Source organism: Ranitomeya variabilis, chromosome 2 (genome assembly GCF_051348905.1).
Source record: "Ranitomeya variabilis isolate aRanVar5 chromosome 2, aRanVar5.hap1, whole genome shotgun sequence".
In the NCBI taxonomy this organism is placed as follows: Eukaryota; Metazoa; Chordata; class Amphibia; order Anura; family Dendrobatidae; genus Ranitomeya; species Ranitomeya variabilis.
This window is the reverse complement of record NC_135233.1, coordinates 625243109-625270331: the sequence shown is the minus strand read 5'-3', so window position 1 is coordinate 625270331 and position 27223 is coordinate 625243109. Positions and strand designations below refer to the sequence as shown.

Below are 27223 nucleotides of genomic sequence, written 5' to 3'. Positions count from 1 at the left end.
TCTAGTTTCCAGAAGCTATATCCTTATATATATATTTGCGCAACTGCAGTTCCTTGTTATTGTGATCCCAACATGAGCATGTTCAAGTGTTGGGATCACAATAACAAGGAACTCACCTTGAAAAAGACACCGTGTGTGTCGGAACGCGTGGGTCTCGTACTCCAATATATCCTGGCTGCACCGCTGCTTTAGGGACCAGGGGGCGACTGTAGAGGACTGATTAGGGTGAAGTATACAGCCTTTATCTGTTATTTTGGTTGGCAACTAATGCCTCTTCATTGGTTTCTATGATCTGTGCTGCTTTTGGTATTAGTGTGAGCATCTTTGTAGACCCAATATCAGACTAAGTAATATCAATGCATGCAAATATAGTGGCAGCACGCCATCTGTGGGCATAAGTGTTATAATTTATGAGTTTGCCATACCATTTGTGATTCTCTCTCTTTATGTATGACACGTTCCTCCTGTACACATAATGTCGCTAACCCAAGGGTTCCGTATATGGGAACTATATATACATATTTTTTGAACAACACTTTATGCAGCAATTGAGATATATATAAACACATTTGGTGCCAAAAAATCTCTCTAAACCAGGCAATATTTATATTATTTGGTAAATACTTGCATGATTTGTCTTCTGGACTATTGGAGTTGTCTCCTCTCTGGAGTATTTTTTAAATGTTTTTAAATTGTGTGTAGTATCTCTATGTGGAAATAAACTTTTGTAATTTTGAAACAAAATCTTCTTGTGGAGTTCCAACCGTTTTTGGCATGTGCTTTTTTTCTTCTAATTGTAACTCCCCTGTTTATATCACACAGGAAATAACATTTCTCATTTCCGCCAGAAACCATCATGGAGTCAGGGCACGTTTGTCGCCACGTCTTTACGTCAGACGCACGTTGGGGGCGTGACCTTAAGTTTGTTTTTACGCTGGTTGTTAAGAAACCGCGATGGGAGCGCAGGTGTGAACACGTGCCAAGCGGAGAGTGACCGGGAACGGCGGCACCGGGAGAAGGGAGTGAGTGACCGGGAACCTGCGGCACCGGGAGGAGGGAGGGGGTGACCGGGAACCGGCTGCTCCGGGAGGAGGAAGTGAGTGACCGAGAACCGGCTGCTCCGGGAGGAGGGAGTGAGAGACCGGGGAACGGCGGCACCGGGAAGACGGAATGAGAGACCGGGGAACGGCGGCACCGGGAGGAGGGAGTTAGAGACCGAGAACAGGCGGCTCCGGGAGAAGGGAGGGAGTGAGTGACCGGGGAACGGCGGCAGCGGGAGGAGGGAGAGAGTGACCGGGGGGAAAATGGCTTGGTGTCCGGGCGCTCCTCTGTGATATTGAGGTGTTCGGGGGCTCAGTACTGGGGCGTACCTCTGTGATATTGAGGTGTTTGGGGGGCTCAGTACTGGGATGCTCCTCTGTGATATTGAGGTGTTCGGGGGGCTCAGTACTGGGATGTTCCTCTGTGATATTGAGGTGTTCGGGGGGCTCAGTACTGGGATGTTCCTCTGTGATATTGAGGTGTTCGGGGGGCTCAGTACTGGGATGTTCCTCTGTGATATTGAGGTGTTCGGGGGGCTCAGTACTGGGATGTTCCTCTGCGATATTGAGGTGTTCGGGGGGCTCAGTACTGGGATGTTCCTCTGTGATATTGAGGTGTTCGGGGGGCTCAGTACTGGGATGTTCCTCTGTGATATTGAGGTGTTCGGGGGGCTCAGTACTGGGATGTTCCTCTGCGATATTGAGGTGTTCGGGGGGCTCAGTACTGGGATGTTCCTCTGTGATATTGAGGTGTTCGGGGGGCTCAGTACTGGGATGTTCCTCTGTGATATTGAGGTGTTCGGGGGGCTCAGTACTGGGACGTTCCTCTGTGAAATTGAGGTGTTCGGGGGGCTCAGTACTGGGACGTTCCTCTGTGATATTGAGGTGTTCGGGGGGCTCAGTACTGGGGCGTACCTCTGTGATATTGAGGTGTCCGGGCGCTCCTCTGTGATATTGAGGTGTTCGGGGGCTCAGTACTGGGGCGTACCTCTGTGATATTGAGGTGTTCAGGGGGCTCAGTACTGGGACGTTCCTCTGTGATATTGAGGTGTTCGGGGGGCTCAGTACTGGGATGTTCCTCTGTGATATTGAGGTGTTCGGGGGGCTCAGTACTGGGATGTTCCTCTGTGATATTGAGGTGTTCGGGGGGCTCAGTACTGGGAGGTTCCTCTGTGATATTGAGGTGTTTGGGGGGCTCAGTACTGGGATGCTCCTCTGTGATATTGAGGTGTTCGGGGGGCTCAGTACTGGGATGTTCCTCTGATATTGAGGTGTTCGGGGGGCTCAGTACTGGGATGTTCCTCTGTGATATTGAGGTGTTCGGGGGGCTCAGTACTGGGATGTTCCTCTGTGATATTGAGGTGTTCGGGGGGCTCAGTACTGGGATGTTCCTCTGCGATATTGAGGTGTTCGGGGGGCTCAGTACTGGGATGTTCCTCTGCGATATTGAGGTGTTCGGGGGGCTCAGTACTGGGATGTTCCTCTGTGATATTGAGGTGTTCGGGGGGCTCAGTACTGGGATGTTCCTCTGTGATATTGAGGTGTTCGGGGGGCTCAGTACTGGGACGTTCCTCTGTGAAATTGAGGTGTTCGGGGGGCTCAGTACTGGGACGTTCCTCTGTGATATTGAGGTGTTCGGGGGGCTCAGTACTGGGGCGTACCTCTGTGATATTGAGGTGTTCGGGGGCTCAGTACTGGGGCGTTCCTCTGTGATATTGAGGTGTTCGGGGGGCTCAGTACTGGGGCGTACCTCTGTGATAGAGGTGTTCGGGGGCTCAGTACTGGGGCGTTCTTCTGCGATATTGAGGTGTTCGGGGGGCTCAGTAATGGCGCGTACCTCTGTGATATTGAGGTGTTCGGGGGCTCAGTACTGGGACGTTCCTCTGTGATATTGAGGTGTTCGGGGGGCTCAGTACTGGGGCGTACCTCTGTGATATTGAGGTGTTCGGGGGGCTCAGTACTGGGACGTTCCTCTGTGATATTGAGGTGTTCGGGGGGCTCAGTACTGGGGCGTACCTCTGTGATATTGAGGTGTTCGGGGGCTCAGTACTGGGGCGTTCCTCTGTGATATTGAGGTGTTCGGGGGGCTCAGTACTGGGATGTTCCTCTGTGATATTGAGGTGTTCGGGGGCTCAGTACTGGGGCGTTCCTCTGTGATATTGAGGTGTTCGGGGGGCTCAGTACTGGGGCGCTCCTCTGCGATATTGAGGTGTTCGGGGGGCTCAGTACTGGGGCGCTCCTCTGTGATATTGAGGTGTTCGGGGGCTCAGTACTGGGGCGTTCCTCTGTGATATTGAGGTGTTCGGGGGGCTCAGTACTGGGGCGTACCTCTGTGATATTGAGGTGTTCGGGGGCTCAGTACTGGGACGTTCCTCTGTGATATTGAGGTGTTCGGGGGGCTCAGTACTGGGGCGTACCTCTGTGATATTGAGGTGTTCGGGGGGCTCAGTACTGGGACGTTCCTCTGTGATATTGAGGTGTTCGGGGGGCTCAGTACTGGGGCGTACCTCTGTGATATTGAGGTGTTCGGGGGCTCAGTACTGGGGCGTTCTTCTGCGATATTGAGGTGTCCGGGGGGCTCAGTAATGGCGCGTACCTCTGTGATATTGAGGTGTCCGGGGGGCTCAGTACTGGGGCGTACCTCTGTGATATTGAGGTGTTCGGGGGCTCAGTACTGGGGCGTTCTTCTGCGATATTGAGGTGTTCGGGGGGCTCAGTAATGGCGCGTACCTCTGTGATATTGAGGTGTCCGGGGGGCTCAGTACTGGGGCGTTCCTCTGCGATATTGAGGTGTTCGGGGGGCTCAGTCATGGGGCGTACCTCTGCGATTTTGAGGTGTTCGGGGGCTCAGTTCTGTGGTGACCCTTGTAATATTGTTACCTCTACATTCGTGGTTTCGTCCCTGTGGGGTTTTTGTGCTGAAGACTTGGAGGGTCCTCCCCCTGAATCCTGGGCCGCCTTCACCTTGTGATGCTCTTCTGTTCCTTCCCACACAGCCATGGCTACTTCAGGAGTGACAAAAAGATCCTGGAAGCTGCGTAAGTGTGGTGGGCACAGTGGAGGATGGGCGGGCCCATGGTGCCAGCGCTGCAGCCTGTGACCTTTCCTGTCTTACAGAAGAAATTGTGGCTCATGCCAGTACCGTGTCTACGCTCGCCCTGGGGAAGAGCTCGGGCCGCCTCCTTGCCACCGGCGGAGATGACTGCCGCGTCAATCTGTGGTCCGTGAACAAACCCAACTGTATAATGGTGAGGGTCCGTCGCCTTGCCCTGCCCCGATGGAGTGCCCCATTTTGTCTTGCACTGCCCCGATGGGGTGCCCCCTTTTGTCTTGCCCTGTCCTGATCGGGGGGCCCCCTTTTGCCTCGCCCTGTCACGAGGGGGGCCCCTCACTGACGGCCGCTGTCCTTCCCTTCTCTCTAACATGGCGGTGTCTATTTACAGAGCCTGACTGGTCACACGTCCCCGGTGGAGAGCGTCCGATTCAGCATCTCCGAGAAGCTGATTGTGGCTGGATCTCAGTCTGGTTCTCTGCGGGTGTGGAATATGGAAGAAGCTAAAAGTAAGTGACCCCTTCCTGGGGGCAGAGGTGCAATGTGGAGGGGGCAGCGGTATAATGGGGGGCAGGGGTGTAGTGTGGAGGAGGGCACCTTGTCTGACCCTTCCTTCTCGCCCTCAGTACAAAGGACGTTAATGGGGCACAAGGCTGGAGTCTGCAGCCTGGATTTCCACCCATACGGAGACTTTGTGGCCTCGGGGTCTCTGGACACAAATATTAAGGTATAGTGAGATTATCCCTGTACGATACCTCATTACTATAGATGACCCCTCAGGCCCAGTCGAGGGGGCATCGCCGTCAAGTCCGGCCCATAATCCATCACCTCCAGCAGAATCTAAGACTCCCATCAGACCCCCCTTAATGACCGCCATTATGTCTTTTTACTGCCCTGAGATAAGAGACTAGCCTCCCCATACGGTGACAATCCAGCAGCTGTCGGCCGTACGCTATAGCTGGCAACTAGCTGCACCAGCCACTATCATATCTGTTTAACCCCTTATATGCTGCTGTCAATAGTGACTGCATCATATAAACTTTTAGCAGAGTGTGGTTGTAGGGAAACTATGTATTTGTAGGTGATGTATGGCCGGCAGTAAATTAGCATCTGTTCTGGCCCCGTCTCACATAGCGATTTACCAACGATCACGACCAGCGATACGACCTGGCCGTGATCGTTGGTAAGTCGTTGTGTGGTCGCTGGGGAGCTGTCACACAGACAGCTCTCTCCAGCGACCAACGATCAGGGGAACGACTTCGGCATCGTTGAAACTGTCTTCAACGATGCCGAAGTCCCCCTGCAGCACCCGGGTAACCAGGGTAAACATCGGGTTACTAAGCGCAGGGCCGCGCTTAGTAACCCGATGTTTACCCTGGTTACCAAAAAAAACAAACAGTACATACTCACCATCTGATGTCCGTCAGGTCCCTTGCCGTCTGCTTCCTGCTCTGACTGAGTGCCGCCGTACAGTGAGAGCAGAGCGCAGCGGTGACGTCACTGCTGTGCTGTGCTCTCACTGTACGGCGGCACTCAGTCAGAGCAGGAAGCAGACGGCAAGGGACCTGACGGACATCAGATGGTGAGTATGTACTGTTTTTTTTTTTTTTTACATTTACGCTGGTAACCAGGGTAAACATCGGGTTACTAAGCGCGGCCCTGCGCTTAGTAACCCGATGTTTACCCTGGTTACCAGTGAAGACATCGCTGGATCGGTGTCACACACACCGATTCAGCGATGTCAGCGGGACCTCAACGACCAAAAAAAGGTCCAGGCCATTCCGACACGACCAGCGATCTCGCAGCAGGGGCCTGATCGCTGGTACGTGTCACACATAGCGAGATCGCTACTGAGGTCGCTGTTGCGTCACAAAACTTGTGACTCAGCAGCGATCTCGCTAGCGATCTCGCTATGTGAGACGGGGCCTTTAGGCTGCAGCTCATCACAAAGGTCATAACCTATGTTATCTATCACAAAGGTAGCTTTCCTGGTCGCAGGGTCTCAGACCCCAGGGGGCCTTCCTGAGAAATCGCAGAATTGGAAACCTTTCACACCTCTAATGCCTTTGAAGGAAGACAGCGAATGGGACCTAGTGCAGACTGACAACTGCTATTTACTATGGGAAAGAAAGGCTAAGACAAAGAGCGTTTAGAGAAAAACTAATGTATTAATTGGGGAGTAGCCACGGTCCAGTCACAAGCCCGGAATTAGAATATTAAAGGGAACCTGTCACCCCGTTTTTTCAGTATGAGATAAAAATACCATTAAATAGGGCCTGAGCTGTGCTGGACAATAGTGTATTTTGTGTATCCTGATTCCCCACCTATGCTGCCGAAATACCTTACCAAAGTCGCCGTTTTCGCCTGTCAATCAAGGTGGTCTGGTCAAATGGGCTTGGTGAAATCGCTTCTTCTCCCCCAGATCTTGCTTATCTCTCCGTTGGTGGCATAGTGGTTTGCGCATGCCCAACAGCGGAATGCACTGCGCAGCTGAAGAAAAAGAGCGCGATCTGCGCTATTCACCGCTTTATCGCTGGCGGCGGCCATCTTCCTGAGGCCGCGCGTGCGCAGATGGAGCGCTCTGCTGCCCGGGGCTTCAGGAAAATGGCCGCGGGATGCCGCGCGTGCGCAGATGGAGATCGCGGCGGCCATTTTCCTGAAGCCGATATGCGAACTCGTATTTTTATGTTACAATTTTTGTGTCACCAAATTCCCGCCGTCATACGCTCGCAGACGCTTGCGGAAGGAGTGCGTCAAAACAACGCATTAGTCCATAGGAACGCAAGGACATGCATTCGCTTGCACAAGGGTCTATATACAGAAATCCCATGAGACACCCCCATTGGGCATGGCTTATGTCTAGGAAATTCTAATGGAAAATCTTTTCCCTATCAAACGCATGCGCATAAACAATGCGAACGCATGCAAAAATGCATGCAAAGATTGCGTTTTTTTATCCGTCATGAGTAAGTTGATGCGATAAAAAATGCAGCGTTATCATGCGTTTTGCCATGCGGGTGCGTATGAAACGCTGCGGACTCAACTGCAAATGTGAACCTAGCCTTACTGTAACGCTGATGCGTGTCATGCGTATGCTCGTGTTATGGATGTTTTGTGGCCCGTGCTGACATAAAAAAACGGACATGTCAGCGTGTTTTGCCCTCGGACACAGGGTCCTTGGAAACCCACTGACATGACAGACCTATTCACTTGAATAGGCAAATAGCGCTCCATTCCTCCTGAGTCCCTCCACATGGCTGCCCAATGGTATAATATTCTGTGACACACCCATGGTGTCAATATGATCACTGCACGCCTAGATGAATTCATTGAGAGGTGTAATTCATAAAATGGGGTCACTTATGGGGGGTTCTGCTGTTTCGGCCCCTCATGGGCTCTCCCAGTGGGTTATGGCACCTGCAAACCATAACTGTAAAATCTGGCGCTCCTTCCCTTCCAAGCTCTGCCATGCACCCAAACAGTGGTTTACCCCCACATATGGGGTATCAACGTACTCAGGAGAAATTGCACAACAACTTTTGGGGTCCAATTTCTTCTGTTACCTTTGGGAAAATAAAAAAAAAATTGGGGGCGAAAAGATCATTTTTGCGGAAAAATTGATTTTTTTTTTATTTTTATTGCTCTACGTTATAAACTTCTGTGAAGCACTCGGTGGGTCAAAGTGCTCACCACTCATCTAGATAAGTTCCTTAGGGGTTAAGTTTCTAAAATGGTGTCACTTGTGGGGGGTTTCCACTGTTTAGGCACATCAGGGGCTCTCCAAACGCGACATGGCATCTGATCTTAATTCCAGCCAATTCTGCATTGAAAAGTCAAACGGCGCTCCTTACCTTCCGAGCTCTGCCGTGTGCCCAAACAGGGGTTTACCCCCACATATGGGGTATCAGCGTACTCAGGACAAATTTGACCTCTTTTGGGGTCCAATTTCTCCTCTTACCCTTGGGAAAATACAAAAAAAATTGGATCTGAAGTACATTTTTTATGAAAAAGTTAAATGTTCATTTAAAAAAAAAATTCCTATGAAGCATCTGAAGGGTTAATAAACTTCTTGAATGTGGTTTTGAGCGCCTTGAGGGGTGCAGTTTTTTAGAATGGTGTCACTTTTGGGTATTTTCTATCATATAGACCCCTCAAAGTGACTTCAAATGTGATGTGGTCCCTAAAATAAAAAAAATAAAAAATGGTGTTGTAAAAATGAGAAATCGCTGGTCACCTTTTTTATTATTATTATTATTTATTTATATAGCACCATTAATTCCATGGTGCTGTACATGAGAAGGGGTTACATCAAAATACAAATATCACTTACAGTGCACAAAACTAACTGACTGACTGGTACAGAGGGGCGAGGACCCTGCCCTTGCGGGCTTACATTCTACAGGATTATGGGAAAGGAGACAGTAGGTCGGGGGTTGCAGTAGCTCCAATGGTGTTGAGGTGTCTGTGTGGTCTTTACAGGCTGTAAGCTTCTTTGAAGAGATGGGTTTTCAGGTTTCTTTTGAAGGATCCAAAAGTAGTGGATAACCGGATGTGTTGGGGCACTGAATTCCAGAGGATGGGTGATATTCGGGAGAAGTCTTGGAGGCGATTGGATGAGGAGCGAATAAGTGTGGAGGAGAGAAGGAGGTCTTGGGAGGACCGGAGATTACGTGAGGGAAGATATTGAGAGATTAGTGTGGAAATATACAGAGGAGAAAGATTATGGATGGCTTTGTAGGTCAGTGTTAGTAGTTTAAACTGGATATGCTGAGAAATTGGGAGCCAGTGAAGGGATTTGCAAAGAGGGGAAGCAGGAGTGTAGCGAGGAGAGAGATTCATCGGGCAGCAGAGTTAAGGATGGACTGGATTGGTGCGAGAGTGTTAGAAGGTAGGCCACAGAGGAGTATGTTGCAGTAGTCGAGGCGGGAGATGATTAGGGCATGCACGAGCATTTTGGTAGAGTGTGGGTTGAGGAAAGGATGGATTCTGGAAATATTTTTGAGCTGGAGGCGACAGGAGGTGGCGAGAGCTTGGATGTGCGGTTTGAAGGACAGGGCAGAGTCAAGGGTTACTCCGAGGCAGCGGATTCTGGGCACAGGGGAAAGTGTAATTTCATTTATTTTGATAGATAGATCAGGTAGGGAAGATATGCGAGATGGAGGAAAGATAATGAGTTCAGATTTGTCCACATTGAGCTTGAGGAAGCGAGAGGAGAAGAAGGAGGATATGGCTGATAGACACCCTGGGATTCTGGAGATCAGAGAGGTGACATCTGGGCCAGAGAGGTAGATCTGAGTGTCATCGGCATATAGATGTTACTGGAAGCCATAGGACCTTATGAGTTGTCCCAGGCCGAGTGTATAGATTGAGAAGAGTAAGGGTCCTAGGACAGAGCCTTGAGGGACACCAACAGAGAGGAGGCGAGATGAAGAGGTAGTATGGGAGTAGGAAACGCTAAATGTGCGGTTGGCAAGGTATGAGGAGATCCAAGATAGGGCAATGTCTTTGACCCCAAAGGAAGAGAGGATCTGTAGTAGGAGGCAGTGGTCAACTGTGTTGAAGGCAGAGGACAGGTCTAGGAGGAGGAGTATAGAGAATTGTCTGTTAGCTTTGGCTGTAAATAAGTCGTTAGTAATTTTGGTTAGGGCAGTCTCAGTGGAATGGTGGGGACGGAAGCCAGATTGTAGGTTGTCGAAGAGAGAGTTAGATGCAAAGTGAGAGGAAAGTTCAGCATGGACGTGCTGCTAAATGAGTTTGGATGCAAATGGGAGCAATGATATGGGGCGATAGCTGGACATAGCGCTTGGGTCAAGGGATGGCTTTTTGAGGATAGGTGTGATTGTGGCATGTTTGAAGGCAGAGGGGAAGGTACCAGAAGTTAGTGAAAGGTTGAAGAGATGGGTTAGGGATGGGATTAGTGTGGTGGTGAGGTTGGGGAGGAGGTGGGATGGGATGGGGTCAAGTGCACAAGTGGTGAGGTGTGATTTGGAGAGAAGATGAGCAAGCTCCTCTTCAGAGATTTTGGAGAGTGAAGTTATGGGGTTTGGGCATTGGTCTCTCACAGAAAGGGGTTGTGGTGGTTGGACAACAAAGACCTGCCTTGTTTGGTCTATCTTATTTTTGAAGTGCGTGGCAAAGTCCTCGGCAACGATTAGGGAACTCGGAGGCGGCAGTGGTGGGCAGAGGAGGGAGTTAAAAGTGTTGAACAACTGTTTGGGGTTGTGGGATAAGGAAGATACGAGGGTTGTGAAGTAGGCCTGTTTAGCAGAGGTGAGAGCTGATTTGAATGCCAGTGTTGCTTGTTTGAGTGCACTGAAGTCATCTTGTGAGTGCGTTTTCTTCCAACGCCGTTCTGCAAATCTCGATACTTGCCGAAGCTTTTTAGTGATGCTATTGTGCCAGGGTTGTCTATTGGTTCGTCGCGCTCGGCTATGCATGACAGGGGCAACCGTGTCAATAGCTGATGCAAGAGTGGCATTGTAGAAAGCAGTGGCAGTGTGTGTCGTGGAGTGAGGATATAGAGGACAGTGGTAGGATAGAGTCAGAGAGTGTGTGGGTGTCTAGGTGTGCGAGGTTCCTGCGTGGGTGCGCATGGTGCTGGACGTGGGTGACAGGTGAAGAGGACAGGGATGAGAAAGTGAGTAGATGGTGGTCAGATAGAGGGAGAGGGGAGGTAGTGAAGTTAGATAGGGAGCATAAACGGGTGAAGACCAGGTCTAATGTATGTCCGTCTGTGTGGGTGGCTGAGGAGGACCACTGAGTAAGTCCAAAGGATGAAGTAAGGGACAGGAGTTTGGACGCTGCTGACTGGTGGGTGTTAATGGGGATATTAAAGTCACCCATGATGATGGTGGGAATGTCAGCAGAGAGAAAGTGAAGGAGCCAGGTGGAGAATTGGTCAATAAAGGCAGTGGTCGGGCCTGGACGTCGGTATATGACGGCCATTTGGAGGTTGTAGGGGGAGTAGATGCGGACAGAGTGGACTTCAAAAGAGGGGAGGATAGGGGAGGGTAGAGGTGGGATTGGGTTAAAGGTACAGTTGGAAGAAAGGAGAAGAGCCACTCCTCCACCATGTTTGTTGCCAGGGCGAGGAGTGTGGGTGAAGTGGAGGCCACCGTAACATAGTTCAGCAGGGGAGGCTGTGTCAGAGGGTTTCAGCCATGTTTCGGAGATGCCCAGAAAGAAAAGATTTCGAGAGGTAAAGAGGTCGTGAATCACGTGGAGTTTATTGCAGATGGAGCGGGCATTCCATAGTGATCCAGAGAGAGGGTGCAGGGGGGTGGGCGTCATGGGCACGGATTTGAGGTGAGCAAGATTTCGGGTGTTTATATTGGGTTGGGAGCGATAGGAGGGGGTAGTAATGGGAGGTATGAGCTGTGGGGGTCCAGGATTGGGAGATATGTCTCCAGCACTGAGGAGAAGCAGAGAGAGACAGAGCAGGTGGGAGAAGGAGAGTGGGCGGCTTGCTTTGTGTGTTATTAGGAGAGATCTGAGGTTGAGGAGCAGGTCAGCAGAGGTGGTCAGGTGAGGAGGCAGGAGGGAAGGACAGATTATTACTTGGTTAGGGGGTGATGGAGTTTGAGGATAGCGAAGGAGAGTGAGGATTAAGGGAGCCAGAACTGTTAGAGCGTATGTCAGCATGATGAGAATAAGTATGGCGGAAAGGGAATGAAATTTAGTACAGTTATTAACAGTGGTTAGTCTTACCTTCTGTTCACTTCTGGCTCATTTCTGGCATATTTCTGCTATAATATTTGTTATTATCCTTTTAGCGACATCCTATAGAGACAGACCAAGGTCCAGACAGACCTGTGACTCTGAATTTATAACAGGCTAAGGGCTCATGAAATAGGCCAGGTGTGATCAGGAGGGAGGGGCAGCAGGAAGACTGGTCACAGACACAGGAGGGAATTAATTAGTCAGAAGGGAAAATGCAAGGGGAAATAGATCCAAATGGAAAGATAAAGCCAAACTGTGTATTGGCATCAAGGAATTAAAATGAGAATACATGCAGGGGAAGGGGAAAAAAAAACAAAACAAAAAACAGAAAAAACAGTCATAGCAGCCAGCGGACATACCAGGAAGAAATTGCAGGGTGAGGAAGATCAGGAAAGTTGGGTGATGGTGATGGGATTGGGGTAGCAGCCAGCGGACATACCAGGAAGAAATTGCAGGGTGAGGAAGATCAGGAAAGTTGGGTGATGGTGATGGGATTGGGGTAGCAGCCAGCGGACATACCAGGAAGAAATTGCAGGGTGAGGAAGATCAGGAAAGTTGGGTGATGCTGATGGGATTGGGGTAGCAGCCAGCGGACATACCAGGAAGAAATTGCAGGGTGAGGAAGATCAGGAAAGTTGGGTGATGCTGATGGGATTGGGGTAGCAGCCAGCGGACATACCAGGAAGAAATTGCAGGGTGAGGAAGATCAGGAAAGTTGGGTGATGCTGATGGGATTGGGGTAGCAGCCAGCGGACATACCAGGAAGAAATTGCAGGGTGAGGAAGATCAGGAAAGTTGGGTGATGCTGATGGGATTGGGGTAGCAGCCAGCGGACATACCAGGAAGAAATTGCAGGGTGAGGAAGATCAGGAAAGTTGGGTGATGGTGATGGGATTGGGGTAGCAGCCAGCGGACATACCAGGAAGAAATTGCAGGGTGAGGAAGATCAGGAAAGTTGGGTGATGGTGATGGGATTGGGGTAGCAGCCAGCGGACATACCAGGAAGAAATTGCAGGGTGAGGAAGATCAGGAAAGTTGGGTGATGCTGATGGGATTGGGGTAGCAGCCAGCGGACATACCAGGAAGAAATTGCAGGGTGAGGAAGATCAGGAAAGTTGGGTGATGCTGATGGGATTGGGGTAGCAGCCAGCGGACATACCAGGAAGAAATTGCAGGGTGAGGAAGATCAGGAAAGTTGGGTGATGCTGATGGGATTGGGGTAGCAGCCAGCGGACATACCAGGAAGAAATTGCAGGGTGAGGAAGATCAGGAAAGTTGGGTGATGCTGATGGGATTGGGGTAGCAGCCAGCGGACATACCAGGAAGAAATTGCAGGGTGAGGAATTTCAGGAAAGTTGGGTGATGCTGATGGGATTGGGGTAGCAGCCAGCGGACATACCAGGAAGAAATTGCAGGTTGAGGAAGATCAGGAAAGTTGGGTGATGGTGATGGGATTGGGGTAGCAGCCAGCGGACATACCTGAGGATGAAGCAGATGGGTTGTCAGATTGATAGCAATAACAAAGCATAGCAAAGATAAAAATAAAAATGAAGCATCTATAGCAGGGGGTTATTTTTCTGGCATATTTCTGCTATAATATTTGTTATTATCCTTTTAGCGACATCCTTTTAACCCTTATAACCAGGGCTGTGGAGTCAGTAAGCCAAACCTCCAACTCCGACTCCTCAGTTCCCATGACACCAACTCCCTCATACATGGCTCATGTTTAAGTGATACATTTACTGTAGTAAAGTGGTAACATTCAGGCTTTTAATCATCATTATGATACAATCAGTGGTTGATACCTTTTAATGGCTAACTGAAAAGATGGTAACAAATTGCAGCTTTCGAGACGACTCAGGTCTCTTCATCAGGCATAGAATAAAAGAAGTTCACATATTTAGGAGAGGAAGGAGAGAGGGCGGATATGTCCACCGTCAGACACTGAGTCCACCGCACGACGTGCGGCCCTCTCGCCTTCCTCTCCTCTCCCAGCTCCTATATGCCACTTAATGTCCAGCGGCCGAAGTACCCGCCTATCCTCATTCTCTGTGTCTCATATACCACTTAGTGCCCTCTCCCGCTTAGGTACTTTTCACATTCAGTCCTTTTCTGGGAACTAGGTTATATACAAGCCCAGTATATCACGTTACTGATGAAGGTCCTTGTGGACTGAAACATTTCATTCATGTGCTACAATAAATTCAATTTTATGCATTTAAGTTGAGTGCAAGGTTTACTTTTACTGTATTAACAGTTTGGGAACCTAACCTTAGCACCACCCCATAGCTGTGCACACGGTGTTTTCTAAATATATGCCTGATGAAGCGACCTGAGTAGTCTCGAAAGCGTGCAATTTGTTACCATCTTTTCAGTTAACCATTAAAAGGTATCATCCACTGAGGACTCTCAATTGTACATATTTTTCTGAGAAATGGTATCGCCTCCATCAGATCCTCCTTCATAGATGACCTCACATCTGACCTAATTATTTTAAGGCCGGAGAACGACCTCTCTACAGTAACTTGGGTTGGTGGTAAAGCAGTAACCACATGGGCGAGATCTCTAACAATTTCAGGGTGTAAAGGAATTGCCTCGTGCACAGTTAATTTTGATTGGACTCTTCTACTTCTTTGAGAGCAAGTGAGAAATCTTGCTGAAATATGGTCAATCTGTTTTCTATGGGAGTGGAATCTTTTTCCCTGTGGCGACGCTTTGCCTGCTCCATGTCGTCCAAGTACTTGTCGAAATCAAATTCCTCATCTGACGAGGATGAAGGAACGGCAGCAGCAGCACTGGCAGGACCCGAGTCCTCTTGCTCTTGGCCGTCCTGTAGCCACTCATCCTAACTGCTACCTCAATCAGAGCTTCTTTTCCTTTAGTAAGCTGTTGATCACCCAGCAATATACGATGACTCGGGTCCACATAAACAGCTGCCAGAAGAGTTTTACTTTCTAATAGCAGTGTCTCCGTTTCATTGAAGCAGCAATGTCATCTGCAATTAAACCTCCTCTTTTGCCTGTCCCAAACAACAAGTTCTTCCACTCCTTTATAAAAATGGCAGGAGTTAAATCCTTGGCTTGTAACTTTTTAGTCACTGTAAATGGGTGATGAAGCAATGCCTTCAATTCAGCCACCTGTGTCCATTGACCTTCATGTAGTGTTACCTGAGAGTTGGCCGTATCTACAAGGAAGGGTTTCAGCTCAAGCAGTCGCTCAATCATTAAATAGGTGCTGCCCCACCGAGTGGCTTGATCCACAAATTGCCCCTTCTCCAGCACATCTCTTCAAGATGGAATCAATTTTAGGGGTTCTGGCAGCAATCGCCAATTTCCTCACTTTGCTAATCAGAGTTCCAGCATGTTTCTCTTGCAGACTCTTTTTGTCAATTGCAGGCTTGTCTCAGGGTACAGCTCACTAAATGCTTCACATCATATTTCTTCACAGTCTATGAAGAGGGAGGGAGGGAGCATGTTTGTACTGAATCACATTCCAGAACACACACCAATATATATGTCCTCATCGATCTGTTACTGTATTTATGAATTTGAGATGTTAGAAAACATTTTTCCCCTTATATTCTATGTATAGTGTATATAAGTCATCAGAGCAGATAATTTCTCCAAACAATGAGCTAAGAGGAAAAACAAACTAAAACATCGAGCATACAGGGACAACATATACTGGACTATTGATTTATGCACAGTTAATGGAAAGTTTAGATATGCTTTAGGAAGTACTTACCTTCTTTACTCCTGCTTTCCTGTTCATTTCAGAAATTCTGAGATTAATGTAGGCATTCCTTCCCTGTGTGTTTGTTATTTTTTTCCCCTTATCTGTAGAGGAGGAGCCTCACTACTTATCATGACCATAAACTGCAGCACAGATTCATCTCCACTAAAAGACTAGATCTTCGATCAGGAATAGGACAGACATTTATAGGACATTTCATAACTTTACCAAATTCTTATGAAAAAAAATATTCCCCACAAACTGCATTGAACTACTGCACCCAATTTATTATATATTTTTGGAGTCGGTCCATTTTATACCAACTCCGACTCCACCAAAATGGTCTCCGAATCCACGACTCCAAATCCAACTCCACAGCCCTGCTTATAACTCCCTAACAAAAAAGTTGGTTCCAAAATTGCGCTGATGTAAAGTAGACATGTGGGAAATGTTACTTATTAAGTATTTTGTATAACATATCTCTGTGATTTAAGGGCATGAAAATTCAAAGTTGGAATAAACGCAAGTCCTATCGAAGAAATGTTACCGCTATCATAAAGTGCAATATGTCAAGAGAAACAAATCTCAGAATCACCAGGATCCATTGAAGTGTTCCAGAGTTATAAAGGGACAGTGGTCAGCATTGTAAAAATTGGCCCGGTCATTAACATGCCAACCACTCTCATGGGTAAAGGGGTTAAAGACAGGACAGTGGAATCTTTAAGCCAAACCTTTAACTCTTACTCCACGACTCCCTCATGCATGGCTCATGTTTGTGATACTGTAGTAAAATGGGATCATCAGGCTTTTAAAGGGAACCTGTCACCCCGTTTTTTCCTTCTGAGATAAAAATACCGTTAAATAGGGCCTGAGCTGTGCATTACAATAGTGTATTTTGTGGACCCTGATTCCCCACCTATGCTGCCGAAATACGTTACCAAAGTAGCCGTTTTGGGCTGTCACTCACGCTGGTCTGGTCGGATGGGCGTGGTGACAACGCTGTTTCTTCCCCCAGATCTTGCTTATTTTTCCGTTGGTGGCGTAGTGGTTTGCGCATGCCCAAGTGCTGAATCCACTGTACAGGTGAGGAAAAAGAGCGCGATCTGCGCTATTCCCCTGGTGATCGGTGGGGGCGGCCATCTTCCTGTGGCCGCACGTGCGCAGATGGAGCGCTCTGCTGCCCGGGGCTTCAGGAAAATGGCCGCGGGATGCCGCGCGTGCGCAGATGGAGATCGCGGCGGCCATTTTCCTGAAGCCGAGATGCGAACACGGCTTCAGGAAAATGGCCGCCATCTGCGCACGCGCGGCATCCCGCGGCCATTTTCCTGAAGCCCTTGGCAGCAGAGCGCTCCATCTGCGCACGCGCGGCCACAGGCAGATGGCCGCCCCCATCGATCACCAGGGGAATAGCGCAGATCACGCTCTTTTCCTTCAGCTGCGCAGTGGATTCGCCTGTTGGGCATGCGCAGACCACTACGCCACCAATGGAAAGATGAGCAGGATCTGGGGGAGAAACAGCGATGTCACCACGCCCATATGACCAGACCAGCGTGAGTGACAACCCAAAACGGCGACTTTACAAAGGTATTTCGGCAGCATAGGTGGGGAATAAAGGCACAAAAAATACACTAATGTAAAGCACAGCTCTGCCCCTATTTAACTCTATTTTTATCTCATCTTGAAAAAACGGGGTGACAGGTTCCCTTTAATCATTATTATGATACAATAATCAAGCCAATTAGATAGAACATAAAATATATTTATTGGAAAACAACTTTAGAACAAAAAAAACTTTGCATATTTACAATTTATTATACACTCTGCAGTAAGTGGAAAATAAGTTTTCAACAAAAACGTACTGAATAGCATTTGTGCAGTCTATGAATTTGTTCTGAGAAATAGTATCGCCTCCATCAGATCCTCCTCCATAGATGACCTCACATCTGACCTAATTATTTTAAGGCTAGAGAACGACCTCTCTAAGGGCATGAAAATTCAAAGTTGGAAAATTGCAAAATTTTCACGAAATTTCCATTTTTTTCCACAAATAAACGCAAGTCATATCGAAGAAATGTTACCACTATCCTGAAGTACAATATGTCACGAGAAAACAATGTCAGAATCATCGGGATCCGTTGAAGCGTTCCAGAGTTATAACCTCATAAAGGGACAGTGGTCAGAATTGTAAAAATTGGCCTGGTCATTAACGTGCAAACCACCCTTGGGGGTAAAGGGGTTAAACCTCCTAAAAGGCGAACTAAATAAGAGCATTATACAAATGGCGCTGATGTAAAGCCGACATGAGGGAAATGTTATTTATTAATGTTGTTCTATGGTACGACGATCTGGATTAAAGGGATAATCATTCAAAGGTTGAAAATTGCAATTTTATTTTTATTTTTATTTTTTTTTTTACATTTTTGTCAAATTTCTGATGTTTTGTTTTTTTATAAAAAATATCGACCTAAATATACCATGATTGAAGCGTTCTAGAGTTACCACATAAAGGGACACTAGTCAGATTTAAAAAAATTTGGCCCCGTCACTAAGGGGTTAATGACCGTCTGCAGTGTGATAGAGGTCAAAGGACCTGAAATATTGGGACTTTCTCAGTGTGACCGCCCTTACTGTGCAGAGCTCTATAGTGTGACCGCTCTTACAGTACAGAGCTCTATAGTGTGACCGCTCTTACAGTACAGAGCTCTATAGTGTGACCGCTCTTACAGTACAGAGCTCTATAGTGTGACCGCTCTTACAGTACAGAGCTCTATAGTGTGACTGTTACAGTACAGAGCTCTATAGTGTGACCGCTCTTACAGTACAGAGCTCTATAGTGTGACCGCTCTTACAGTACAGAGCTCTATAGTGTGACTGTTACAGTACAGAGCTCTATAGTGTGACCGCTCTTACAGTACAGAGCTCTATAGTGTGACCGCTCTTACAGTACACAGCTCTATAGTGTGACCGCTCTTAGGCAGGGACCTCCACGGCGTCGCCGTTCTAACCCTGTTGGTCGTTTTCTATCTTCTCATCTTTTGTCTGTTCTTTGCAGCTGTGGGATGTGCGCAGGAAGGGATGCGTGTTTCGATACAAGGTGAGTGCGCCCCCTGCTGTATGTGCTGATAGACACCCCACCTCATCGGTCTCGTCACCATTTGCTTTATGTTTAGGGGCACACTCAGGCCGTGCGCTGTTTACGCTTCAGTCCAGATGGCAAGTGGCTAGCATCATCTTCAGATGACCACACAGTAAAGGTAAGTGGTGGAGGTGGGTGGACACGGGCACGCCGGCAGGGGAGGAGAGGAAGAGGCACGCCGGCAGGGGAGGAGAGGAAGGGGCACGTCGGCAGGGGAGGAGAGGAAGGGGCACGTCGGCAGGGGAGGAGAGGAAGGGGCACGTCGGCAGGGGAGGAGAGGAAGGGGCACGTCGGCAGGGGAGGAGAGGAAGGGGCACGTCGGCAGGGGAGGAGAGGAAGGGGCACGTCGGCAGGGGAGGAGAGGAAGGGACACGCCGGCAGGGGAGGAGAGGAAGGGACACGCCGGCAGGGGAGGAGAGGAAGGGGCACGCCGGCAGGGGAGGAGAGGAAGGGGAACGCCGGCAGGGGAGGAGAGGAAGGGGCACGCCTGCAGGGGAGGAGAGGAAGGGGCACGCCGGCAGGGGGGAGAGGAAGGGGCACGTCGGCAGGGGAGCTGAGAGGAAGGGGCACGCCGGCAGGAGAGGGGAGCTGAGAGGAAGGGGGACACCGGCAGGAGAGGAGAGCTGAGAGGAAGGGGAACGCCCGCAGTAGAGGGGAGCTGTTAGGAAGGGGCACGCGGGGAGGAGAGGAAGGGGGACGCCTGCAGGAGAGGTGAGCTGAGAGGAAGGGGCACGCCGGCAGGGGAGGAGAGGAAGGGGCACGCCGGCAGGGGAGGAGAGCTGAGAGGGAGGGGGATGCCAGCAGGAGAGGGGAGCTGAGAGGAAGGGGCACGCCGGCAGGGGAGGAGAGGAAGGGGGACGCCGGCAGGAGAGGGGAGCTGAGAGGGGGGGACGCCGGCAGGAGAGGGGAGGAGAGAAAGGGGGACGCCGGCAGGAGAAGGGAGCTGAGAGGAAGGGGCACGCCGACAGGAGAAGGGAGCTGAGAGGGAGGGGGACACCGGCAGGAGAGGGGAGCTGATGGCAAGGGGAACGCCGGCAGTAGAGGGGAGCTGTTAGGAAGGGGCACGCCGGCAGGAGGGGGGGAGGTGAGGAAGGGGGACACCTGCAGGAGAGGTGAGCTGAGTGGTAGGGGCACGCCTGCAGGGGAGGAGAGGAAGGGGGACGCAGGCAGGGGAGGAGAGCTGGGAGGGAGGGGGACGCCGGCAGGAGAGGGGAGTTGAGAGGGAGGGGGACGCCAGCAGGAGAGGAGCTGAGAGGAAGGGGCACGCCGGCTGGAGAGGGGAGTTGAGAGGTAGGGGCACGCTGGCAGAAAAGGGGAGCTGAGAGGAAGGGGCACGCCGGCAGGGGAGGAGAGGAAGGGGGACGCCGGCAGGGGAGGAGAGCTGAGAGGGAGGGGGACTCCAACAGGAGAGGGGAGCTGAGAGGGAGGGGGACTCCAACAGGAGAGGGGAGCTGAGAGGGAGGGGGACGCCGGCAGGAGAGGGGAGCTGAGAGGAAGGGGGACGCCGGCAGGGGAGGAGAGAAAGGGGGACGCCGGCAGGAGAAGGGAGCTGAGAGGAAGGGGCACGCCGGCAGGAGAAGGGAGCTGAGAGGGAGGGGGACGCCGGCAGGAGAGGGGAGCTGAGAGGAAGGGGGACGCCGGCAGGGGAGGAGAGAAAGGGGGACGCCGGCAGGAGAAGGGAGCTGAGAGGAAGGGGCACGCCGGCAGGAGAAGGGAGCTGAGAGGGAGGGGCACGCCGGCAGGAGAGGGGAGCTGAGAGGAAGGGGGACGCCGGCAGGGGAGGAGAGAAAGGGGGATGCCGGCAGGAGAAGGGAGCTGAGAGGAAGGGGCACGCCGGCAGGAGAAGGGAGCTGAGAGGTAGGGGCACGCCGGCAGGAGAGGGGAGCTGAGAGGAACGGGGACACCGGCAGGAGAGGGGAGCTGATTGCAAGGGGAACACCGGCAGTAGAGGGGAGCTGTTAGGAAGGGGCACGCCGGCAGGAGGGGGGGAGGTGAGGAAGGGGGACACCTGCAGGAGAGGTGAGCTGAGAGGTAGGGGCACGCCCGCAGGGGAGGAGAGGAAGGGGGACGCCGGCAGGGGAGGATAGCTGGGAGGGAGGGGGACGCCGGCAGGAGAGGGGAGTTGAGAGGGAGGGGGACGCCAGCAGGAGAGGTGAGCTGAGAGGAAGGGGCACGCCGGCAGGAGAAGGGAGCTGAGAGGAAGGGGCACACCTGCAGGAGAGGAGCTGAGAGGAAGGGGCACGCCGGCTGGAGAGGGGAGTTGAGAGGAAGGGGGACGCCGGCAGGGGAGGAGAGGAAGGGGCTCGCCGGCAGGAGAGGGGAGCTGAGAAGTAGGGGCACGCTGGCAGGAAAGGGGAGCTGAGAGGAAGGGGCATGCCGGCAGGGGAGGAGAGGAAGGGGGACGCCGGCAGGGGAGGAGAGCTGAGAGGGAGGGAGACTCCAACAGGAGAGGGGAGCTGAGAGGTAGGGGCACGCCCGCAGGGGAGGAGAAGAAGGGGGACGCCGGCAGGGGAGGATAGCTGGGAGGGAGGGGGACGCCGGCAGGAGAGGGGAGTTGAGAGGGAGGGGGACGCCGGCAGGAGAAGGGAGCTGAGAGGAAGGGGCACACCTGCAGGAGAGGAGCTGAGAGGAAGGGGCACGCCGGCTGGAGAGGGGAGTTGAGAGGAAGGGGGACGCCGGCAGGGGAGGAGAGGAAGTGGCTCGCCGGCAGGAGAGGGGAGCTGAGAGGTAGGGGCACGCTGGCAGGAAAGGGGAGCTGAGAGGAAGTGGCATGCCGGCAGGGGAGGAGAGGAAGGGGGACGCCGGCAGGGGAGGAGAGCTGAGGAGGGAGGGGGACTCCAACAGGAGAGGTGAGCTGAGAGGGAGGGGGACGCCGGCAGGAGAGGAGAGCTGAGAGGAAGGGGGATGCCGGCAGGAGAGGGGAGCTGAGAAAAAGGGGGACACCAGCAGGAGAAGGGAGCTGAGAGGAAGGGGCACGCCGGCAGGAGAAGGGAGCTGAGAGGAAGGGGGACGCCGGCAGGAGAAGGGAGCTGTTAGGAAGGGGCACGCCTGCAGGAGAGGAGTTGAGAGGAAGGGGCACGCCGGCTGGAGAGGGGAGTTGAGAGGAAGGGGCTCGCCGGCAGGAGGGGGGGAGGTGAGGAAGGGGGACACCTGCAGGAGAGGTGAGCTGAGAGGTAGGGGCACGCCCGCAGGGGAGGAGAGGAAGGGGGACGCTGAGAGGGAGGGGCATGCCGGCAGGAGAGAGAAGCTGAGAGGAAGGGGGACGCCAGTAGGGGAGGGGAGCTGATAGGAAGGAGCACGCCGGCAGGAGGGGGGAAGGAGAGGAAGGGGGACGCCGGCAGGAGAGGTGAGCTGAGAGGAAGGAGGATGCCAGCAAGGAAGAGTAGAGAGGGGTTACGGGGGTGTGAACAGGAGGGGAAATTGAGGGAGGGACAGGGTAAGCAAAGGAGGCTTTGGGAACACAACAAAGAGGGTGGCCCCTCGTCTTTAAGGTGGAGCGTAGACAATGCTGGGTGGCTGTCTGGCTGTGGAGGCCTTCTCTGGTGACTCTTCTTTTTTTCTTTCAGCTTTGGGATCTTGTTGCTGGGAAATTAATGGCGGAGCTGACGGAGCACTCGGGGCCGGTGCACATTGTGGAGTTTCACCCCAATGAGTATTTGTTGGCGTCAGCAAGTGCGGACAGGTACTGTTGGGGGCCGCCCTCTCACCCAGAACCTTTCTTGTGTCCTTTGACTTGTTGTGACTCAGATTTCCCTCCAGGACAGTTCGCTTCTGGGATCTGGAGAAGTTCCAGTCGGTGGGATGCATGGAGGGAGACGCCACGCCGTCCAGGTGAGCACAGTCAGCCACGCCATCGCTTCAGGACACGGCAAGGTTTGCACCTTCCTGGCATCTCCAGACGTTGGTCTGACCCTGACGGTGGGGCTGGAGGGTCGGCCCTCCCCTCGTCCAGACCTGCTTGTGTTTTGCTCTGCAGGTCCATTCTGTTCAGTGCTGACGGTGGCTGCCTGTTCTGCGGGGGCCGGGATTCGCTGCGTGTTTATGGCTGGGAACCAGAACGCTGCTTTGATACGATCCCTGTGTTATGGGGCCAAGTCTCAGACCTGTCTGTATGCAACAACCAGCTTGTGAGTGGCTCCCCGGTGACCTTGTGGACCAGCGACCGGCTCCATGGGTAGATTGCCCTAGACCTCTTTGATGTGTCCTTCGTGCTTTGCAGATTGGCGTCTCTCACTTCCAGTCTAATGTGTCCTCTTTTGTGGTTGACCTAAATCGTGTGAAAATGACTGGATCTGGATTACTGGGGTCACTTCCCAAAGAAACGCCAGTTAGTCAGCCCGCTCCAACAGGATCGTCCCTAAGACGTAACTACGAGCGTCCATCTACCACCTGCACAAAGCCAAAAAGGTGGGTGCGTGCCCTGGTGGTACTGCCCGAGCCTCTCACGCCCGACACTTTCATGCTGTGTGCTAGATGATGTACTTTCTACTCACAGGGTCAGCCCAACCAGTGATGAGGAGGAGAAGGAGTCCCGAGCCGAGATCCAGAATGCAGAGGATTATAAGGAGATCTTCCAGGCCAAGAATGCTATCTGTAAGTGGAAACCATCACCTCCTGACTGTGCCACACATCGAAACGTCTTCATATCTATCGTCATTCCTCCCACTTGCAGCTCGGACACCCCCACGGAACAGTGAACCTTTCCCGGCCCCTCCAGAGGACGGTAAGATCATACATACGCATCACACATAATACCGAGGAGATGACCGACCTCACTGGTGGGGTCTCCTCCTAATCTACACATCACACTAGGGGGATGTCTGCCCTCACTGGTGGGGTCTCCTCCTAATCTTCACATCACACTAGGGGGATGTCTGTCCTCACTGGTGGGGTCTCCTCCTAATCTTCACATCACACTATGGGGGTGTCTGCCCTCACTGGTGGGGTCTCTTCCTAATCTTCACATCACACTAGGGGGATGTCTGTCCTCACTGGTGGGGTCTCCTCCTAATCTTCACATCACACTAGGGGGGTGTCTCCTCACTGGTGGGGTCTCCTAATCTACACATCACACTAGGGGGGTGTCTGTCCTCACTGGTGGGGTCTCCTCCTAATCTTCACATCACTCTAGGGGGGTGTCTGTCCTCACTGGTGGGGTCTCCTCCTAATCTTCACATCACACTAGGGGGATGTCTGTCCTCACTGGTGGGGTCTCCTAATCTTCACATCACACTAGGTGGGTGTCTGTCCTCACTGGTGGGGTCTCCTCCTAATCTTCACATCACACTAGGGGGGTGTCTGTCCTCACTGGTGGGGTCTCCTCCTATTCTTCACATCACACTAGGGGATGTCTGTCCTCACTGGTGGGGTCTCCTAATCTTTACATCACACTATGGGATGTCTGTCCTCACTGGTGGGGTCTCCTCCTAATCTACACATCACACTAGGGGGATGTCTGTCCTCACTGGTGGGGTCTCCTCCTAATCTTCACATCACACTATGGGGGTGTCTGCCCTCACTGGTGGGGTCTCCTCCTAATCTTCACATCACACTAGGGGGGTGTCTGTCCTCACTGGTGGGGTCTCCTCCTAATCTTCACATCACTCTAGGGGGGTGTCTGTCCTCACTGGTGGGGTCTCCTAATCTTCACATCACACTAGGTGGGTGTCTGTCCTCACTGGTGGGGTCTCCTCCTAATCTTCACATCACACTAGGGGGGTGTCTGTCCTCACTGGTGGGGTCTCCACCTAATCTTCACATCACACTAGGGGGATGTCTGTCCTCACTGGTGGGGTCTCCTCCTAATCTTCACATCACACTAGGGGGATGTCTGTCCTCACTGGTGGGGTCTCCTCCTATTCTTGTACACTGGTGTTTCTCGGCTCCATCTTCCGTGTCCGTGGCCGGTCTTCAGATGTAGATCAGTAGTATGGAGATCTGCCGCCACGTTCTGCTCTTCTTCACCTGGTCTTCCTCATTATCTACCCGCAGACTCCACGGTGATGAAGGAAGCTGTGCCTGCAGCTCCAGAGGCCATTACTCCTGTGCCCACCACCAAGAATAATGTATGTACTGTTGTCTGACTATCGGAGGCCGGCGTTGTCTCCTGGGCCGGTGACTAGCACTAGGTGTGCCTCGCCTGCAGCTGGCGCTCGTCTGTGATGGTGGTCTCAGTTTTTACTCTGTTTTCTTCCACTATTTAGTGTGAACAATTCCACAGACCTCCAGTAGCGGGTCCCACACCCACTGTGTTCCCGGACCCCCCGGCTGTGTCCAGTAACCCCCCGGTTATCTCCGCTGCACGCAATGAGCCTATTGGCCTGATAGTGGCAGACTTTCTCCCAGTAAGTAAGGCTGTGACGGGTGAAGTCAGGTTAGGCCTGATTTTTGGCAGAACCTGTTTGTTTCTTCCTGCAGGTCTTTGAGGGCTCGTCTCCAGCTGAGATGGTGGATGAGGAAGCCATATGTCAGATCCGCAAGGGACATGACACCATGTGCATGGTGCTAACCAGCCGGCTGCGCAGCCTGGCGACAGTGAGAGCGGTGTGGAGCACAGGCGACGTGAAGGTGAGATCTTGTCCTGGTGTGACGGTGGGGCGAGGGCTCTCCCGCCTGAAGGTGGGGCTGTGGCGGTATATGTGGGAGGGGGCAGGGAGCTGTGTCGGCAGATGGCGGGATGCTGTGACGGCAGATGGGTGGGGGGTATGCTGTGTCGGCAGTTTGGTGGGGGGGTGTGCTGTGATGGCAGATGGGTGGGGGGGTGCTGTGACGGCAGATGGGTGGGGGGGTGCTGTGACGGCAGATGGGTGGGGGGATGCTGTGACGGCAGATGGGTGGGGGGATGCTGTGACGGCAGATGGGTGGGGAGGTTGTACTGTGATGGGTGGGGGGATGCTGTGACGGCAGATGGGTGGGGGGGTGCTGTGACGGCAGATGGGTGGGGGGTGTGCTGTGTCGGCAGATGGGTGGGGTGTGTGCTGTGTCGGCAGATGGGTGGGGGGTGTGCTGTGACAGCAGATGGGTGGGGGGTGTGCTGTGATGGCAGATGGGTGTGCTGTGACGGCAGATGGGTGGGGGGGTGCTGTGTCGGCAGATGGGTGGGGGGTATGCTGTGTCGGCAGATAAGTGGGGGGGTGTGCTGTGATGGCAGATGGGTGGGGGGGTGCTGTGACGGCAGATGGGTAGGGGTGTGCTGTGACGGCAGATGGGTGGGGGTGTGTGCTGTGACGGCAGATGGGTGGGGGGGTGCTGTGATGGCAGATGGTTGTGCTGTGACGGCAGATGGGGGGGTGTGCTGTGACGGCAGATGGGTGGGGGGGTGCTGTGTCGGCAGATGGGTGGGGGGGTGTGCTGTGACGGCAGATGGGTGGGGGGGTGCTGTGACGGCAGATGGGTGGGGGGGTGCTGTGACGGCAGATGGGTGGGGGGGTGCTGTGACGGCAGATGGGTGGGGGTGTGCTGTGACGGCAGATGGGTGGGGGGTGTGCTGTGACGGCAGATGGGTGGGGGTGTGCTGTGACGGCAGATGGGTGGGGGTGTGCTGTGACGGCAGATGGGTGGGGGTGTGTGCTGTGACGGCAGATGGGTGGGGGCGGTGCTGTGACGGCAGATGGGTGGGGGGTGCTGTGTCGGCAGATGGGTGGGGGGGTGTGCTGTGTCGGCAGATGGGTGGGGGGGTGCTGTGTCGGCAGATGGGTGGGGGGTGCAGAGGGACGCTGTTCCGTCTGACGGGGGCTCTCTGCTGTTTTTGTTGTAGACTTCTATGGACTCTGCTGTAGCTCTTAATGATCTCTCTGTGGTTGTGGATCTTCTAAACATTATCAACCAGAAAGCGTAAGTGTCATGGCCGGGTACCTCCATTGCCGTGGTCGCGGCTGCCACTGACGTCTCGCCTCCTGCCTCAGGTCGCTGTGGAAGCTGGATCTCTGCCTGACCGTATTGCCACAAATTGACAAACTGCTGCAGAGCAAGTACGAGAGGTGAGTGGCGAGGAGAGCGGCTGCCATCACAGCGTCCTGTTCCTGCTGACTGCCTTCTCCCTCACCCCCAGCTACGTACAGACCGGCTGCGTCTCCCTCAAGCTTATCCTCCAGAGGTTCTTGCCGCTGATCTTGGAGACGCTGTCCGCTCCACCCACCGTGGGTGTAGATATTACACGTGAAGAAAGGTGAGGTGTGAGTGTGGGGACGTGGCCCGTGGACGTGGCCCACGCTGCTTCTGCAGTCATGGTCTCCTCTCTGCAGGCTGATGAAGTGTAAGCTCTGCTACAAGCTGCTGAAGGGCCTCTCCGTGCTGGTGGCCGGCCGAGCCTCGCAGAGTGGCCGAAACGGGAGCACCTTCCGTGAGCTGCAGCTGCTCATGTCCAGCCTGGATGAGCGACCTTCTTTATGAGGTGACCCACTGTCTCTGTGAGACCGGCGCTTGTCACGGTGTGGCTACTGCCGGGATATGTCCGCCTGTGGTGTCTCTGTACAACGGTATAACTAAACAAGTGTCATATTTTGCACAACTTGTCTGATGCTGCGAATAAAGACAATAACACGA

At 52.6% G+C, this 27223-nt stretch overlaps 1 protein-coding gene across 4 annotated transcripts; it reads left to right on the top strand.

Annotated features, from left to right (window-relative positions):
- The first annotated feature begins 843 nt into the window (after nt 1-843).
- KATNB1 (katanin regulatory subunit B1) lies at nt 844-27223 on the top strand. Of its 4 annotated transcripts, none has more exons than XM_077288999.1 (20): nt 844-966; nt 4037-4078; nt 4158-4288; nt 4484-4601; nt 4719-4819; nt 18596-18637; nt 18714-18797; nt 22246-22361; nt 22439-22510; nt 22656-22806; nt 22899-23086; nt 23175-23272; nt 23352-23402; nt 24671-24744; nt 24883-25023; nt 25097-25246; nt 26436-26512; nt 26584-26658; nt 26730-26846; nt 26923-27223. In XM_077288999.1, exons 2-20 carry the CDS (start codon nt 4039-4041, stop codon nt 27068-27070), a joined length of 1974 nt encoding a protein of 657 aa, XP_077145114.1. In that variant the 5' UTR covers nt 844-966; nt 4037-4038; the 3' UTR covers nt 27071-27223. The 4 variants fall into 4 exon arrangements, with proteins under 4 accessions (XP_077145114.1, XP_077145111.1, XP_077145112.1 ...); XM_077288996.1 differs by having other exon boundaries at nt 900-1022; XM_077288997.1 differs by having other exon boundaries at nt 952-1096.

Coding starts and splice junctions, on each gene's coding strand:
- KATNB1 (XM_077288999.1), top strand. CDS start 4,039: ATGGCTACTTCAGGAGTGACAAAAAGATCCTGGAAGCTGC. Junction 23,403..24,670: donor CCCGGCCCCTCCAGAGGACG/GTAAGATCATAC, acceptor ATCTACCCGCAG/ACTCCACGGTGATGAAGGAA. Junction 24,745..24,882: donor TGCCCACCACCAAGAATAAT/GTATGTACTGTT, acceptor TCCACTATTTAG/TGTGAACAATTCCACAGACC.